Genomic DNA, 19,491 nt, shown 5'->3' with positions numbered 1-19,491 from the left:
GGATTACTGAAAACTGTGAATGCAAACACACCCGCATACGACAATTTATTTCTACTAGTCAGATTCTTATTAGTCTTGACAGTCAGAGAGCCGTTATTGATGAAATACTCAAGAGTATCTGCACAGAGATGATCCTTCATCAGAGCTTGCCTTGTTAATAACGTCTGAAATGTGGACTGACGACAAAAAAGCTGAGGAAATTGTTATATATTATCTGTAAGGATTGATTACAATAAAAATGGTTTTAAAGTTCTGAAGGACCTTCTCTTATGGGCAATAACATTTTTAATTGCCTTCTTTCTCACAAAACACTAAGAAGCAATAAGACCTCAACATCTGTGTTCCAGAATAGCACAAATCCTGAAGCTGTCCACCTCCTTAACACTCCAAACATAGCACTGCAGGCCACACGGCAAGTTAAATAATTGTGCAATAAGGCAGATGATTTTAAAGCACTTGAAGTACTTTATCATCTAGTGGGTCATTTGATGTTCCTGCTAATTTGCCGACAGGTGCTTGTGTTGTATCTATGGTGTGTTCCTATGGGTTGGATTTTAATTTAACCCACTGGTTTTAAGCTTTCATTATTATTCTATAGGTCGGATGTTTCCAAATCATGTTGATATGGCCGTAAAATACAGAATTTTGAATCTCGGTCAAGTGCCTCATTTGTGTTGAAAAGTTTTAGAGGTATCAGAATTTTGACCTGACTGTGGTACTTTATTTACATAAATGTACATAATCTATATGACAAGTTTTTACAGATCTCCCTGAGTGGGACATGAATGTCTGTATCAAATTTCAAGAGTAGGCATCCAATGCTTGTTGAGACATTTCACTCAAAGAAAAAACAATGGCACTCGCATGGTGGCATTAGAGGAAAAGTCAGGGGATCATCAAAGTTATCAAAACATTGCAATTTTTTTATTTTTTTATTTTTTTTAAATCGTTGTTGAGATTTTTCAGTCCGGGCTGATGGAGTGGACTGAGCCAAATACGGACCAACATTTCCAAGCATATAGAGACATGCCTCTAATGTGGCTAACACTCAAACCTTTGCAGAGTCCGGCATTATAAATGTTCCACATTATATTGAGGGGAAAAACATATGGCAACATGTTTTCTACAAAATCAGGTCAGAGATGAATAATGAACTGTGGGAGTATGAAGTGCTACATGTGCACAGTTACAGGTCAGTGAATTTGTAAGAACATAGTGAACTTATGCTAACCTGTGGCTCTACATGGAAGACTAGGCATTAACTAATTATAAATGCATGACTTTACATTTCCAGAGCAGAGATCTGAACATTGGAAAAAGCCAGGTTTAAAATGATAGTCTCATTTTGACAACATATTAGAGCCAAAGGTTTACAGAGGCAATTTTGGATATCTTTTTTCAATCACTCCATAGATCAGAAATACTGTCAACAGCCATACAAATTTTCACCATTTTTTTTTTTTTGTTTGTTTGTTTTTATAAATTGTTCTATCAATCAGGCTTTTAATGATATATGAACAAACTCCTCTGTAAAAACACTCAGAATATAGATAGGAATGAGACAGGAAGTTTGGGTGTAGATTTCTGGCTCAGAGTATGAGAATAAAACTAATTCAGAGAATAAGGCCTTTAAAGATATGTACTGTGAAATCCCATACATTTTGAGACAGTGAAAGGTGAATAGAGTAAAAATGAATTCAATTATTAAACTAATAGATATCACAACTTCTGCAGTCGACTTACAAGAACACAGTACATTTTATTATTTTATTTTAAGTATTCTGGTATGTCATGTTTATATATAATCATATATATAATTTTTTTCACTTACCTTTTATACCTCAGTATCTTATTTTTATTTTATAGCTACTTAAGCATTTTATTGTTTAAAGTATTTTATTGTTTTTTTATATATTGTATATAGTACTTTATTGTTTCTATATTTACCCTTGTATTTTGATCTTATTTGTACTTGAATGTACCTGCTGCTATGACAACCTAATTTCCCTTCAGGGATTAATAAAGTTATCTATCTGTCTATATGAAGATGTCTGCAATCTACTAAAATATTCACTATTTTACATACATTTCCAGAACAGAAATCTGAACCAAAATAAACACCTTAATGTGTATTTTGGACCTTTTCTTTACACTTCTCTGAAATTTCTCTCCTGAAACAACAGTGCAAGATTTTATCTCCTGAAGATCTTAAACATGTCCAGACTGGAATGGACCTGGTTAGTTGTTTCAATCGAACATGATGCCCCAATAACTTTGTCTGTTTTGGCAACCAGGTTGCAAAACAAAAATTTTGTTCAAGTTCCTTTACGCTACAGCCGAGGGCAGATGTTTCACTTCACTGTTGGGAGGGACAGTAAACAGAAAACATTCTCAATGGCAATTCCTGAAGGGGACAGCCCTGAATGTATTCAAGGACAACCTGGGAAATGTTCTAGCCTTGTTTGTTGCAACAAAACCAGGTGTTTTTACCAAGACCTCAGGACATCTACAGAGGAGTTTGTGGCGACTGAAACAGGGAGTTATTGAAGCCAAAACACTGTGTTGTTCCAACCCAAACCAAGCGTTTTTTATGCTGAAACCTTTCTTTTAAGTTAACTTTGGCAAAATGTCTCCTTACTATGGTCTGCCAGCACCATCAGCACCACGCTGAGAGATGCTCAGCACAGAGACAGGTGTGTGAGGTGCATGATTGATTGGCAGTGGACCAAACCACTGTGAGGCATATGGAGGGGGGGAACCAAACCGCCGATGGCTTCAGCTACACTAAGTTTCCCAATCAGCTTCATGTGTGAAATTGTATTGAATGCTGAGCTGAAATCAACACACAACATTCTGTGTAGCTGTTCTTACCCTCCAGGTGTGTGAACACTGAGTGGGGGGCAGTGGATACGTCATCCTCTGTGTATCTGAAAGCAAGCAGTAATAGTGAGAGTCCAAGCTTGTAACTTATAATCAGTTCAACTGCTGCAGGCTTTTCTTCTGTAACAACACAGTTAATGTAACAAATGTGGTTTCCTCCACTTAAATGAAGCAAAGTGTTAAGACAAAAATGATGAATTGCTTTATGGCCATTATGAGGATTAGTCACCTTGACTAACTATTCTTTTTGTGTAGGAGAAAAAAAGCAGTCATTTCCACTGGCTGTTCTCTTGCATTGTTGTCTGACAGTGCTATAATTAAACAGACACGTTTGCCTGCTGTAATTACTGAGGAAGTGTGAAAATGCCCACTCAACTCCACTGGTAGTGTAGGTATTTATGAGCAATTCAATTTGTTCTTTGTTTTGCTTTTTTTTTTAAAAATGTTGTTAATTGCACGTGGTGGCCTGTTAGAGGGGGGTCTGTGTCAGAAACTTATAACTTCAAAATTCCTGATGAGAAAATTATAGGCTGAGTAACTCTTCTCATAATTTGCCTTTTCACTTCTTGAGTTATTTGATAGACTGTGAGAGCTCCGCTGTGATTTCCAGACCAACAAAGAGGTTTTGTCAGGCTTCACATAAAGCACGGTAACTGATGAGCACTGCCTGGAGAGGCTTATTATGCATCACTGTAATGAAGAAAAAGTCAGTAATCATACTAAGAGTAGTAATGATGGTTATATTTCACTAATCCACCAAGGCTTTTCAGTTTTTGGAGCTATATGAGTTGTCACATAACATTTCCGCCAAGTGTTTATATAAATGGGGCTTGTCACTTAGAACATTATTGCTGTTTAAATGAAAAGTGCTTACTAGTGTGTGTTTGTGTGTGCGTGTGTGCGTGTGTTTATTGGCTTTGATACGCTCTGTGCGTCTCATCCAATAACAGCTGAGCATATATTTTTAATGTGCCATTTAAAGGGCTTACCTGCTGACATAGTGTAACGGCAATGAATTCACTCCATCTCCAATAGTGATCCACAATAATCACACCCAGTCATGATCACAATCCAAGTGAGATGGAGAGAGGTGGAGGAAAAGGAGCTGTGTCATCTGCGGTTGACTACACCTTCAGCTTCAAAATGTCAATTTCCTCGCGGGGCTTCTCGGGGAAATAAAAGGGAATGCAAACTCACCACTGTTTATCTGTTTGTTAGAGCATTTGAAAATAAACTTAATTAATTTTTATGCCAGTGAGCAGCTATATTCTCCCAAAATAGCCCAATTTTTCAAAGGGTTGAGATCAACAAATTTCTATTGATTTTTAAAAGTATTTGAGTATGCAAAACAGTCCAAATGAGCAAAGGGGAATACCAGTCAGTTCATGTGTTCACTTTACTTCTCTGATGTAGGAGCGTCTGATAGATGCTTTTATTCTGGTGGTAAACAATGTAATGTAAACCATAGGTGTTCATTTACACAGGGGACACAGGGGGCATGTCCCCACCACTTTTCTTTTTTTAAAATAGCTAGTTTTGTCCCCATCGCTTTTTTATAAATGTAATTTGTTAAAAATGTTATGAAAAATAACTTGGACCAAGAAAAACGAAAAATGCTTTGCTCTCCATCAGTACCTGTTGAAACTGGCTGCTGCTGCTGCTGCTGCTGCTGCTGCTGCTGCTGCTGCTGCTGCTGCTGCTGCTGCTGCTGCTGCTGCTGCTGCTGCTGCTGGTTTGAAACTGTGACAAAGATTTTAACCCAAGACCTGAAACGTGCAGTACACTTTGCAGTAATGCTAAGGAAGAGTCATGAGGAGGAAATCTGCTGTTGGGTGTGATCAACATCTAATAATGAACTTCGGCAGATCTAATGAAATCAGAATTTAATACATTAGATGGACTGATTAGCCAGAACAGCGTAGTCAAACATTGTAAGATTATTGCATCATATGTGCTGAATTTTATGTTACGCGGCCTAATAAGATAGTGATTTACAGTAGGCTAACCATGCTGCCTGCATGGTTTCTATAGTTTCTATTTTTTTTAAGCGAAAGTAGGTAATTGATTTATTATCTTTAGCTAACAATGTTGGCATTATTCCTTCAAGTGTTCAATTGGCTTTTGTTTTTGTTACATACTGTATGTTAGACATACTTAAATGGAATAATTTCTATTCCCTTTTGATGCGTCTTTATGCAATTTTTTCCCATCGCCTTCATTATCTCTAAACTCATATCAATCCCCTCATTACATTGGCCTAAAATCGAATACTGTTTCAAAAATTATTTTCACTGAAGAGCTCATGTCCCCTAACCCACCACTTTTCAACACAAAATGTTGCCCTCGATGTAAACAACCTGCAAATCACTGAACATGGACAAATCTGAGGCCTTCAGGTTTATTTATTCATTTATACAAAAAATAATTACATACAGTGCAAACCTGGTAGGCTTTGAACTATAATTTACTTCTGCTAGGTAAAATAGATGATCAGTAGGTAGTACAGAGGATCAATAAGGTAAACCAAAATATCATGTATATATCAATATCAAGAAGCTTAATTCACTGTACATATTCTTAACATGTTTAAAAATCTCATCTTTTTATTTCAAACAATGGAAACCCTGATTCAGGGATTGCATATTTTATTCAACAACTCAAAGTCTAAAGTTTTACATGACACACAAATACACACAAAAAAAAAACATAACTACATTTGTCTTCCAATCATAAGATACAGATACATCTCTAAATGCGACGTTAAAAAAACATAAGTTGAAAAGTAAGCCTCATCCCAACAAATAAACAAAAACAAAAAACAGCTGATGAGACGAATCAATTAAAACACATTGTTCTTCCAACTTGAAGGGCTCCTTTGTGTTATCGTATCGTCACTGTTGTAAAGTTTGAGAGTTCGAGAAGCCAGTTCGAGAAAGTTCACATAAAGTGACAGCAAAGCAAATTCATGTAGAAAAGCAGACAGTACACACAAATATAGGTTTGATTTATATAATATTCATCTGTATAGTTTCTTGTGCTTGTAATTATAGTACAAGTAAAAAGAATTATCAATAATAAAATTTAATATATTTTTCCTAGTGTAAAAAAATCTGTTTTGCTTTTCAAGTCAAAATCTAAAAGCTTTTTCACACAACTGTTTTAATAAATGAAAAGAGAGCTATTACAGTCAAACACACTGTGCTTCACAATGTCAACAGGCACTGTGAGAAATTAGGCTCAGTTACCCTTTTTCTGTACAAGTGGATTCTCATGGAGAGACTAAAACCATCCATTACAATAAGGTCATCAATTCAGGATCCACACATTTTGTAATCAGTGAGAGAATAAGAAACGCTTACAGCCAGCTGATTGCCTTTGGGACAACAAGAACACAGATGTTTTCAAAGAAGTACAGACTCTTTGGCAAATGCCTAATTAAAGTGAAACAGGGGTTAAGAAAGATCCTGCTCTGCTATAAAAACCAATACAAGAGAAGAAAAAGTCATTCTCTCCCTGATGCTATTATTCCTCACTCTGCTGGGAGGCATCCGGTGAGGTAATTAACTCCACTGACATGTTGCGGAATTCTCGCCTCACAGACTGAACGCTGGATGTGCAGATAGACTGATTGAAAAACTCCCATTTAGGTTTCAATCTTTAAATTATCCACGTCCGACCATATTTCTGCGGTAATATTGCTGATAATCGCACTAATTTTACACTTGGCAGGAGATAATAGACGCGGCTTATCCTCAGCAACAAGCACTAATTGCCACCCTCGTTCTTTCTGTCGTGCAAAGTAAAATACCTGCTGCAGTCCACTTGAAGATTGAAAAACACAAAAATAATTGTCTCTGCAAGGTTAAACGAAACATAAACCCCATCATCACAGTATGAAAATGTCACCAAGCTGCAGATAGGAACCGATCATGAGTGCTTTTTATTTGCAATTTGTAAGAAGTTTAAACCCCTCGATATGAGTAAGATGTATCCCACACTGTGATGATTAGGTTGTTTTGCTTTTTGACTGCAGAGCAAACTTTTGTCAGAGATCTTAAATGTCTCACGAGTTGATAAATAGGCCTGCGACTTTTTCATAAAATGTCAATTCTAAGAAGCTGAACCAAAGATGGTGAAAAATGTCACTTACAATTATGTAAAAGACTGAAAATACCAATATTTAATAAGGTGAATCCAGTGTTGACTTCATTTTCTGATGAATTTAGTGTTTAATTGTTACAGCACTGGGATTGTAGTTAAATGAGCGTGGAGTTCAGGGCCAGAAACTTCTGTTTTGACCGAATGAATTAAGAAGTGTAAACTCATCTTGCTTGCATGTCACGACCACGTTTCCACTGAAGACGAAAGCACAGATTGTTAGCTTTTGTTCAAGCGAATGCTTTGGCCTCCAGGTACAATGACTGAAGAACACTTTCAGTATCTGCCAGTAATCGTGCTTTGAGGTGGGCATAAGAGAACAACTTAAGATATTGGAAGACATTTACATTCTGGGAGAGTTTGACTTAGAAAAGACAGAACTTTTCCGAAAGTTATAATCCTAAAGATTCCCGTGAAATCTGACCCTGTTTTTGATACTGTTTACAGTCCAACAGCCACTGAATGTGTTTACATACTGTAATTAGTTGTCTTTAATTTAGTGGCGGGGTCCGCCATTCAAATTGCTTTCGAACTCATTAGGATTTCACAGGACACAATGCATGTATTTAATCTGTTACTGTTTAATTATATTTCATGACAATTAGCCTCAGTGTTAACTGTTCGCTCTCCTGTCCTGTCCACAGGTACACGACATCTCTTAAAACAAAGCTTTTTCTCTGTGTTTTGGCCTCACAACACCATTTAAGGTCACTGAAAACAGAGCTTTTAGAAAACTCCAGCCAGGGTGAAGATATTCAGAGATGCTGTTTTCAGTGTTTACGTCTTAGATGTTTCTCGGACACACACATTTATCAGAGTCTGTAGCATCGTTGCAGCATTGGAAAATATAAACTTGGGAGTGTGGGTTATGATATTGGAGTATTTGAATGTGTACAGTGACAGAATGGATGCCATATTGCTTGACACAAGGACACAAGCTGACATTGATAATACAATGATGGAAAAGAGACAAAAAACGGCTGTTTATTGTGTTTTGCTGACAAATTATCCAAGAACATGCTTTGTGGAGCAGGCACATTACTCTGCCTTGTTCATAGTATTTTCTATAGCTTAACAACCGACTGGAGTATTTACAATGGCACACGCATGCCCAGTGTACGTGAAAGACTACTGAATATGTTAACAGTTGTGTTGTATGGACGGAGATTTTTTCTGAAACGGTGCTTTCACTCTTACTGAAGTAATATTTTAACACAGCATCTTTACGTTTAGTCAAATGTGACTTTTGTGTACTTTTTACAACACTGGAACTGCTTAACCATAACCATAAAAAGATCACCAGACTAAAAACTCATGGTTTATAACTTTAAAAGTCATTCTTTGTTGTAAGCATACTGAACTTGTTTTTCTTGATACTCCTTGAAGTAACTTGGAAGTAAGGTAATAAAAGAATTAAAGATACCTAAAACTAACTGCAACTTTAAACCATCATTCCTTTAAAAAAATTGTGACAAGGTTCCCAACAAAGCTCACAAACCATATATATGGCATCATGCCTCCTGTTTCCTGCACCTTTTCTACATGAAACTAATATCAGGCTGTCAATGTGTCACCTGTTGTATGGAAAGGTTTAGAAACTGAATCACAGGATGAAATAAATGCCTTCAATGAAAAACACCACTTCCCAAACAACTACTCACTGGATGGTCGACAGCTAGATTGAGATAAGACAAAAGCTTAAATATACAACTGATGAAATCACACCATGTACACGTACTTATAAACATAAAGTGTCACCTGTCAGTGTGAGTTTCTGTTATATCGTGTGGTGGCTACAAGCTGTTGAAGTACCTGTGCCTGGGCTGCACCTGCACCCACTCGTTACTGCTTCCTTTGTTTGCTCTCAGCATTGTAAAAACTCCGCTCCACAGCCACGGACATAAAATATGTGTTTGTCCCACCACATAATCTCTGATGTCAAAGTGATATAAAAGTCTAAATAAATGGAATTGCCGAGCATTAAAAAAGATGACTGTATGATTACCTCCCATCATTTTCTCAGGATGGGGGTTGTCTGGTGCTGCAGTACTAATACCATTAGTTTAATTGGAAGCTGGTTCAGATGTAAGACAAGTGTTTTATCAGTCAATGAAGTCAGCTGCCCACTCAGTGTCAAAAGAGCAGAACCAAGCTGTATATCTGTACACAATCACAGATTGCTTTTCTGGTTTACACTGTGTAAATGGAGCACAGTGAGCAGAGAGGAGAGTAACTGTTTCTGAAACTCTGACTGTTAGCTACCAATTTTACTTCCTATGATGCTTAAAATATAATGTTAATTTTTCTTGAGATTTTGTCAAACAAGCAGGTTTGCTTTTTCAGTGCCCCAAAAACCTTCAGGTAATCCAACTGGAGAACACAATAAAACTACAGAATGAGCTCATTACAGTGCTTGCATTTTTATTTTGCCAAACCACACTTTCTTGTTGGAAAAATGCATTCAGCACAAAATAAATTCAGCGTGTTCACTTTTAAAGGCCCTGAAACCCTTTTTTCTCGTTCAGCTTCTTACTGAGAGCAATAGAGTCTTATATTAAAGGGGAATTACAGTATTTTTAAACCTGGGCCCTATGTTTACATGTTCTGGTGTGTAAATGATTCATGCTTACCAAAAGGTTTGGACTCTGTCCTGTAGCTCGCCTCAGCTGGCAGTCACGACACGGCTGTGATGTAATCTTTTGGGGCAACTCCACTAAAAGTGTTTGTGTTTGCCACTGACAGGCTGAGGCTCACAAGGTGAGTTGTTACAGTTGTTGCCTCATGTAGATTGTCAAATTCAGATATTATTTCACCCAGGGAAACTCCAATTCTGACCCATGTTTCCACTCACATCTCGCAAGATTTCAGAGTGAGACTTCTTGAGCGAGACTTGTGTTTCTGGTTCAGATAGTACAATGACAGCCTCAGCTCGTCAGTGGCAAAAACAAACACTTTTGGTGGCTCTAACTCTGATGGTCGGAGTTGCCCCAAATGATTACGTTGCGGCCATTTGTGAAGAGATCTACTGTACCGACTCTGAAACTTTAGGTAAGTATGAATCATTTACACACCAAAACATGTGAATAAAGGGCCCAGTTTTGAAAAATACCCTTTAACCTACTATTGTCTGTTTTGGTTAAGCCACTTATTCTGTTTTTCTATTATTCTTTGTGCTCTTCTCATGGGTTAGAAATGTGCATGACTCAGATGGAAAAATGTGAGTCAATTAGTTTTTCAACTTAGATGTTTCTTTTTTATTCACTAATATTTAAATTTATGGAGAAATACAAAAGATTTGAAAATTTCAGAGGCTTTAATATGGGAGTTTATGTGCATAAGAAAATGATAAGGCCAAAATGTGGCTGAGATTTGGGCTATTAAAATCCTAATTGAAGCTCCACATTTCTGATCTTTAACAGTTGAGTTTTATACCGTCACTGAGTGGGACTCTGGCTCATAATCAGCAGTTTATTTGCATCTCACTTTGTCTTGGCTAACTCCCTGTTCTTGCAGCAGAGGAGACAACTTGGGAGTGTCAAATTTTAGGAGATACAGTTTCTGAATCTGAATGGAAATTATTTTTAACTGGTCTCCTACAGTTGAATTAAATCCGTGTGTTTTCAGGGGGAAACTGGTAAACAAAAATGATTAGCTTTAAAGCCATTATGAACAGAATGTGAATACACTGTGGCAGATAGAAATTCTCACCGGGACTGTGCCATTTTCTACAAACAAAAAAAACTTGCCATCTGAGTGTTTTGAAAAACGCTATAATCACGAAGTTCATTTAAATACAGAGAAAGCAGTCTTGGAAAGTCTTACAGCATGTTGACATTCACTCGAGACTCATGTTACTCATTAATTATGGCGAGTTCAAACTGCACTGAGGTAACATGAGCGCCATTTGGTTACACTTTAATTTGTAAATGACATTTCATTTCATAAGACCTTGATTGGTTTCGAGCTTCGAGAGTCATTTCCTGGCATTTGCAAATAATTTATTCGCTGCTTAATGGACATAATAAAAGAGCGCTTGTTTTAAAGCTAATCCCCCTAAGTACACACAATAACTGAAAAAGGTAGCCGTATAACAATCTGGTTTATGAGCCCTAGCTGTTGTCTACGTCTCTCGGTGAGCACGTTTCCCTGTGTGATGTTTCATTCTGTTGTGCAATTGTGTTCTGAGGCAGTGTTTGTCCGCTTCACTATAACGCCATGTTGTGTACATTTAATTATTGAACTCCCTGAGTTCCCCGAATGATTCCACTATGCAGGTTTTAGCCCTGAATGCCAAAAACAAGCAGAATTATTTCTTTGAAAATATTACATCCAGTATATAAGCAATATTTTCACATAGTTTTTCTTGTTGAAGAACAATATTTGGATTCCATTTAAAAAACGCAGGCAAAGAAGTAGTGCTGACTACCAATCCCTAGAGCAGCGCATGCGATTTGATCATTTATGGACTTCAGGTACAATGTGTGTACACGGGAAAATGAAAATGTTCTACACTGAATTGAAACATTGATTCGGAGTAAATGCAGCCTCTATGAGTGAATTTCAATTATAGGATGGATACCCCACAATGGTCTGGTTCACTGTGGAGTTCTGAGTTAATTATTTGGTTGACTAATGTGGAGGCCTTGAGCAATTTTCCTTTTTCCTCCATTGTTCATGAAGAAAAGAGAGCATGAGGCATAAGCATGTTTCTCCCAGCTGGTTTAGGGCAGGGGCGGCAGGTTTTTGCCTGGAAATTCACTGCAGTGATCCCCCAGAAATAACAGCAACAATCTACATTGGGAAATAGGGTTTGGCCTGATCAGTGCTGTAAGGGTGTCCAATTTTGCAATAGCAATATTTATCACAGTACAGGATACGTACCACATATTAAATAATCATCTGAATTGCCGAGATAAGCAAATTTGTTTACTTTTGTTTTCAATTTTAGCCGTAACTGAAAGATATACAGTTAAACGTGGTGCGCCAACCTATCAGATGTTTTTGCCGTGACTTTTTTATATAGTCGAGTCCTATGGGACCCTACGGGAGCAGTAAAATCATACATCTGTTCAATCACAAATAATGCATTTTTTAGTGTATGAGTAATATTTACGTTAATGATATAAATAATGTAAACCAAACATGTTTTCCAAAAACACTATGCACCATATTCTCTCGTAAATGACAATGACTGCACTTAATAACCAAGCCGCTGGGGTCAAGTCGAACATTGCGCAAACTATCCCTCTTGAGAGCGTGTGAGCCGCGAACACATCATTAACCTATATGGAGGAAGAAGCCACTACATATCAGTAGTCAATATTATCTTTATAACATATATTGATAGAAAGTAGTAGTATGGACTAGCTGCCATGCTGCTGAAAAAAAGCCGCTGCTCACTGCCAGTCGGGCTAACTGCTACTGCTAATTTGGGGTAAAAACAACAGGTAAGTTGTGGCCCAACAGGTTAGTTAGATCTCCAGTCTATTGTTAGTAAAAGTGTTCTTGTTGTTTTAAAGCATCAAATATGCATTTACATGAACTAGATGTATACACTTTGAAATAATGTAATGACATTTTTTTTTAAAGAATTGTATTTAAAGGAGCAATATGTGAGAATTTAGATGAAAACATTCAAAAATTAACTAAAATAATCAAGAATATAAATAAATAGCAATTTTGAAATTACAATAACAACGTAGGCCTTTGGTGTTGCCAAGATATGTACTGAGGTGAGCATGCTAACCACCTAGACCCAGTCCAAAACTCCTGTGCTAGTGGAGTAAACACTAACAGTCTCCTGGTCCCAAAGTTCCCAGTCAAACCACTAGCTGCATGGCTAACTGAGCTAACTGGCTAAGGTAGCTACAGTTAGTAGCAGTTAGCGTTTACAGTTGTGATATGCTTCCCCCTATCTTTTTTCCAAGTATGTATCTGACAGGTGGCCAATTCTTACATATTGCACCTTTAAGCTAGTACATGATTGGTTTTATACAGGTACAGGAATAAATCATTACGTACGACACAGATTTGCTTCCCCTCTGCAACTAAATCCTTTGAACATATGGTTCCCACTGATATGAATGAACTTGGGTCTGAAACTCTGCTATTACAAACACTGATGTGACTGAGCACTCAAATAAAATAAAAACTTAAATGACTGAATTTGTAAATTTTCAACAACAATTTGCTTTTACTCTTAATTTGGACTACAGCATTATGAAAATGACAGCATGACTAAGCAATCTGACTGTCAGTCTATAAACAATAACGTCAAATTATCCCCCCAGCCCTACGAGGATGTGTTCAGTGCCTGCTGTTGACGTGCCATCAAACAAGACTTTTAACCACTCGACTGGCGCCACTTGTCAGCACCACTGTTGGCTTCCTAGTGTGAGTGTGATACAGGTGCTGGGGGAAACAAAGCAGTCATCATTCAGTGAGTTGACCCTTGGTAAATTAAAGTCAAAATAAAAGCTAATCTCCCTTTATGTCCATAAAAAATAAACAAGGACAAACCCCAACACTAAACTTGACCCTCTTCGATTACTCAACATAATTACAGGTCTTGCCTCGCTGAACAAAGAGAGGTCTGCAGAGGAAACCAAGGCTTTCATCCCAACACACATTTTGTAATCCAAAAAATCTATTCACAGTATTTTAAGGGCATAAAAGATAATGATCTCTGTTGGGAAATTAGACTTTTAGAAACAGTGTTAAAACCACAACAGTTACAGTGTGGCAGAATTAATTTTATGCATTTATCTTCTTTATTTTATGGCATTGAATAAGTATCTACTCTGTTGAAGTCAGGGACAGATGATGATATCTACAGACTTATTCATCCCCAGCCTTAAACAGTCACTTGATGATGACGACCGAGATTGTTCGTTGTCTCCTCTGTGGCCACTGAGTCATCCCTGGATGATGAATGCTTTTCAAACTACACACTAAGTATGTGGTGCATCCATGAGCACAATGAAGTGCTTTGATACCAGCAGATATACAAAAGTAAATGTCAGGAGCGTGATGGTCCCAAAGCGAATACAAACTTTTAATGCTCAGCATAAGGGTAAAGGTGATTTTGTGTCTCAATTACTTTAACAAAGACCTCTATTGTTGAAAACCGTTATTTTACAAAGAGACAGTGGAGAAAGATATTCTGTACTTTGGCCTCTTTTATGTTTGAAAAGAGGGTAGCTCACTCTCTGCCACATGCATTTTCTGTCACCTCGTGATGCGAGTCAATAAGTGAAAGGACACACTAGGTGAGATGAGCCGAAGGCTGGCGCTGTCAGAACAGCACGGTGTCTGGTTCTGCCTCAGCAGAGCAGCTGCTTTGATGCCCCGGGAGCATAGAGAGCGGAGTGCAATTTTTCAGTGCCTTGGTGGAGCGCTGCATGCTGGGAAGGCTACAGCACCGAGCAGGCTTCAGCAGATTCAATGAAGGAAGCGGGCCTGTGGGTAAAAAAGAGACTTGTGAAATGATCTTTGAGCTTCTTGATATTTCACCGCAGATGTTATTTCATTAATCGTCGGCACTCTGCTGGGTCTAACGGAACTCCTACAGATATGTAACACTCAGAGATTAAGGGTTGGATATTAAATACTGGCTTCTCACTGCAAATGCAGGTTAGCTTGCAAGTTAATTCACAGGAGCCAAACAGTGAAAACCTGTCTGACCTTTGTCTTAATTTGATCCTAATAGAACACTAACAAATGTCACTGAGATCAGAGTAAAAATTGCTAAGTGTTCCAGTAATGGCTTGTTAAATGTTGCTCTCTACCACACATTCCGCACTGCTGCGGCAAGACACTGGATTTCAGTCTATAAGTCTTGTATAAAACATCAAATAAATGTACAAATGTCATGACAAGATATGCAAACTCGCTGGTTAGAGTGACACCACACTGCACTACACTACGTATCTATACATATAAATCACACAAAATTCAGTAGTAAAAAGCAGAATATCTAAACTATATATCAGCAGATAAATCAGTCATCAACTGTCCTTTCACTTCTGTATTTGTATCAATTACCACATTTCCACCACAGCTACTTTTCAGGTGCCCAGGAACCATTTCAGGAACTCATGGACCTTAACCTGCAGCTCGACCGGAGGAAGCAGGCTCTAAATTTCCATCCTTAACCAAAACTGCTGGTATGAGACAAGTCTCTACCCCCGGTGATGACTTTCTAATGTATTGGGAATGGACATTTCTATTTATAACTATTTATTTATGAAGGTCTCAATGCATCTTACACCACTGTAATTTTAACACCATTAATTCATTCATTAATTCATTAAATCTTCACAGTTCCTCAGATGTGTTGGAAACGCAAACAGAAACGGAAATGTGCTAAAAGTACATTAAAGGAGACATATTGTGCCTTTTTTTCAGCTTCAAAAAATTTATTGTGGATTACCAGAATATATTTAGTGTTAAAAAAAACAGTTTCTCATTCTGTCCAAAGCTGCAGCTCCATCTGAAATGCTCTGTTTTAGCTCCTGTCTCTTTAAGGTCCCCCCTTTCCCAGTCTCCTCTGATTGGGCAGCTCACACAGGCCTGACCCAGCACTGCTAACATAAACAGCTAAATTAATTCTTACATGCTAAATGAGGCGCTAGGCATACAGTAAATTATGCAAATGTGTGACATGGTGACGTAGTGTGATGTCACAAAGTCACGGAATTAAAGGCGGGACTACTGACGAAGCGTTTCAGGAGCAGTGTTTTCTGTGGGAGAGAGGAGCTTCTGTCAATAATAACTTTGACCTTTTTAACTTTCAAGATCTTTAACATGTATGAGAACCTATATAAAACACTGAAGGAAAGGAAAAAACAAAAAAGCATAATAGGTCTCCTTTAAGTTCCTTGTCTTTCTTCCTGTAGTCCCATAGTTTCTGGAACTATGTGGTCAAAAGGGGGCTCATCGATACAACTACTGAGTAGCTTAAATTGACTGGCTCTTCACAAACCAATTGATGTAGCCAATGTAGCTGGCACGCTACAGAAGTTGTAGACTGATATTCCATGTTCCACTAGCCCATTCTTATATAGTGACTCTTCTCAAATTCTCTTTAGAGGGAAGGCAGGGTGAGCCCCACTCAGGTATGACCGAAGTTTGTGCATCCTCTCGTAAAATTAGCTAACAGGGTAAAAAAAAAACAAATCAGAGAATGTCACCAGCCAATCAGGGAACAGCTATTGCTCTTCAACGCCATCACCCTAAAGGATCAACTAATACCCCACTATACCAAATATGATGCCCCAGGGTGTTACCCTGTGACAATTTCTTCATCACACTCATTAAATAAAGAGCATGGCTGAATAACTTCCCCTCGTGTTCTCAGCCTATCATTTTGTGTTGCTTCAACATTATGCTCTGGTTTTTCCACCAGTGTTTTTGCCAAAATGTGAGCTGCATATTAATAAGATAAGAACAATCCTCACCATGATGGTCTCCAGGCTGTGAGCAGAAATCAGCAGCATCCCACTCATAATTCTCATCAACGGAGGCCTTTCTCCTGGAGAGGTCACAAAACACCACTCATTACATAAACACAGTTGGTATCTTTAATGCACACATGTACACACTCGTAGCAGAGCACCCAATAAAAATGCATATAAAGCAGAGACTCTTCTGTGGAATTGTGTTAGATTTTCTGTCTGTCTTTTTTCTGGTATGTTGCTATTTTCTTCTTCTGATCCTACAAACAAATTGTCTTCTTTGTTTATTTACACAACACTGAAGACATTTCTATAATTCTCAGTCATGAAACAGTCTAGCTCAATGCAATATACCAATGTTTGCTGGGCTACACAAACTATAAAAAAAAAATGATATTGACATTTTCAGACTGTATAATATACAAATGGGAATTTGAGATCCATGCATTTAAGGACTGAAATGTAGTTCCTGGTAATAGTATATAGTAAAACATTATTTCCCTCATTCATTATGTCTTTAATACCTCTGGCTTGGCTCCATTTGGTGACTGTGCTTGTCCTCTGTGCTCCCCTGGCTCTCCTCTACAGTCTCGGGCGAGCTGATGAGGGTTGGGGAAAGGTGACACAGGGACAGGCGTCCATTGGCGGGCTCCATGCTGCCTAGGCCGCTGCTGGCGTAACTGCTGTAGCTGCTCCCAGACTCTGGCACCCCCTCGTAGCCTCCTGCCTCCACTTCTAGTACATCTTGATCATTGTCCTCGGGTGGTAAGCATCTGGAAGCTTCCTTCATGGCCTCCAAGGAACCTTCTGCCTTTTTCATTGCCTCCTGGTAGGCGATCGGCCAATTGGCACCATTGGGATAGACGGATGCTTCTCTTCTTGGCTTGAAATGGCAAGGCACGTTGTGGTTTGGTACGGGCCTCTCTGGGCTGCTCCTCGGAGATAACGGATCCACAGCGGGAGGTGAACGAGAAGCGGGTTGGGTAGCAGAAGGAACATTTGCAGGAGACTTAGAGATCTTCCTGGTAGGAGAGGTCTGGGGTTCCCAGAATACAGAATCTGAATGACGGGAAGATGCAACAGAGCAGTTCTCTTGGCTGAGAGAGTCTATCCACGCATCAGGAGTCAGGAAATTGCTTTCTCTCCTTCTCCTTGAGTCAAGACTCCGACTTCGCTGCTTTGAGTCCAAAATTTTAGAACTTTGGGTCACAGCTGTCAAGAGCCCTGGCTGTGGAGGTTGCGGAGAAGCCGGGACCCTGATAACATCGTGACTGCGAGAGTTAAAGCTTCTGCTCCTACTCGTGTCTTCATACCGGCCTCCGCGAGTCAACGAGCGGCCGTGTTGCACATGAGAGGCGATTCTGTGGTGCAGCATGGGCCTCGTAGGTCGTATTACACACACCTCCAGCTCTGGCTCATCCACACTCATCTCCACGCACACGTCTTCATCAGTGGGCTCGGGAAACACCACCTCCACTCTTGAGTAGTCTGGCGCCGCTTCTCGAGTCGAATTAGATCTTTCAGTATATTTATTGCTATGGAAAGACGACGTTGACAGGCTGCCATGACTAAGATTGTTCTGTCTCCATGCCTCAGAGCATGAATCATTCGTTTGAATTTCTGAGAGTGTGGATTGTGGTGAATTATCATAGCCCTCTGGTGCTGCCTCTACACTTTCATGTCTCTGGTGCTTTGAGGGGAGATGTGGGAGAGTTAATCTGTCTTTGGAGAAACTGTCTGCCTCCTCAGATTGGTAGGGGGTCTGTTTAGTGAGCGATGGAGGAGGATGATGGGTGCCGGACTTAAAAAGAGTGGGACCCACAGGTGAAGACGCGTTGACAAAAGTGCAGGCCGGGATCAGAGTGGGAGGAGAGGCACAAGAGCGAGCTTCCCAATGCTCAGAAGATGAAGAGAAGGGGTTCGGGGACAGACCAAAGCTCTCCTTGCTTGGCGGGTATCTGTGTGGCAAAGTGCTGCTCTTATATTCCCACAAAGGCTCATAAGCACTTTTTAACTCTGAACGCTCCCTCCGCATGGAGCTTCTTTCCAGAGTGTACCTCCGAAGCTCCCTCTCCAGCTCCTCCCTCTCCTCAGCCAGTTTCAGGCAGTGACTCAGGTTTCCCGCCTCCCGCTCGTGCTCCATTTGGAGAACCAGAGCGCTTGCGTTCGTGGATGGTTGACCTAGGCCACGTCGGATGTGTGGGAGAACTGGGAATGTGAGAGTTAGTTCTCTGTCTTGATGAGGAACGGTGGCTAAACTGCTGTTTGAGCACATGCTGCTGAGGTCAGGAAAGCCATCATAGCTTGGCTTCTGATCCACGACGTAGGGGCCGTGACGGGGCAGGCATTGGGTTGCGTCATAAAGCCGCCGTGTGGAATCAGCCTCTGCTGGTTTGCAAGGCAGCAGGTCAACAGAGAGCACAAACGGCGGCTCTTTCCTGTCTTCCCTCTCTGAATGCAGTGACACAGACCTCCTGACTCGAGCAGATTGGTTATACCTTATGCTTTTCAGTGTGCCACTGTCATACGGCGGGTGCATGAAGCGCCCGTCTGGACCGCGAGAGATCAACTCAATTGGAGGCGAAATGGGAGAAGAAGTCGTCCTGGTGAGGCGGCCTCTGTTGTAGCTGGACAATAGATGCTTCCGCCGGTGATGATTCTCAGTGCTAAAGGAGGAACAGTCTGTCTGCGAGGAGGAGGAGGTGGTGGTAGAGGAAGTGGTGGGATAGAGGACGCTGGCTGGAAGTAGGCTTTTCTTCAACACACTGTCTGGACTGCCGGTGCCTGAAGTCTTTCTGTGAGAGAGAGAAGGAAAGAGGGGGAGGTAGGGGTGAAATAAGAAAATTGTAAGAGAAACCGGAGGTGTGAGAGGGAGCGAAAATAAGACAGAGAGAAATAAGAGTGAGCAAGAGTGAAAGAGGGGGCGGGGGAGACAGAGAGAGAGACCAAAACAGCAGCAGTAGCAATAGATGAAGATGAGGCAGAGAAAGAAGATATA

General features: G+C 39.7%; 1 protein-coding gene across 1 annotated transcript in view; it reads right to left on the bottom strand.

The window, feature by feature from the left end:
• Positions 1 to 5,264: 5,264 nt before the first annotated feature.
• Positions 5,265 to 19,491, bottom strand: part of igsf9a (immunoglobulin superfamily, member 9a) — a 68,218-nt gene continuing 53,991 nt past the window's right edge. The window contains exons 19-21 of the mRNA XM_073477353.1: positions 17,018 to 19,288; positions 16,497 to 16,570; positions 5,265 to 14,496 (exon numbers count right to left, since the gene is read on the bottom strand). Of these exons, the coding sequence (XP_073333454.1) occupies positions 14,333 to 14,496; positions 16,497 to 16,570; positions 17,018 to 19,288 (2,509 nt within the window). The 3' untranslated portion in view covers positions 5,265 to 14,332. The remainder of the gene's footprint in view (positions 14,497 to 16,496; positions 16,571 to 17,017; positions 19,289 to 19,491) is intronic.

The sequence above is a fragment of the Pagrus major genome, chromosome 12 (assembly GCF_040436345.1).
Source record: "Pagrus major chromosome 12, Pma_NU_1.0".
Lineage (NCBI taxonomy): Eukaryota > Metazoa > Chordata > Actinopteri > Spariformes > Sparidae > Pagrus > Pagrus major.
The sequence above is the reverse complement of the archived record's forward strand: the minus strand, read 5'-3'. Positions and strand labels throughout refer to the sequence as shown.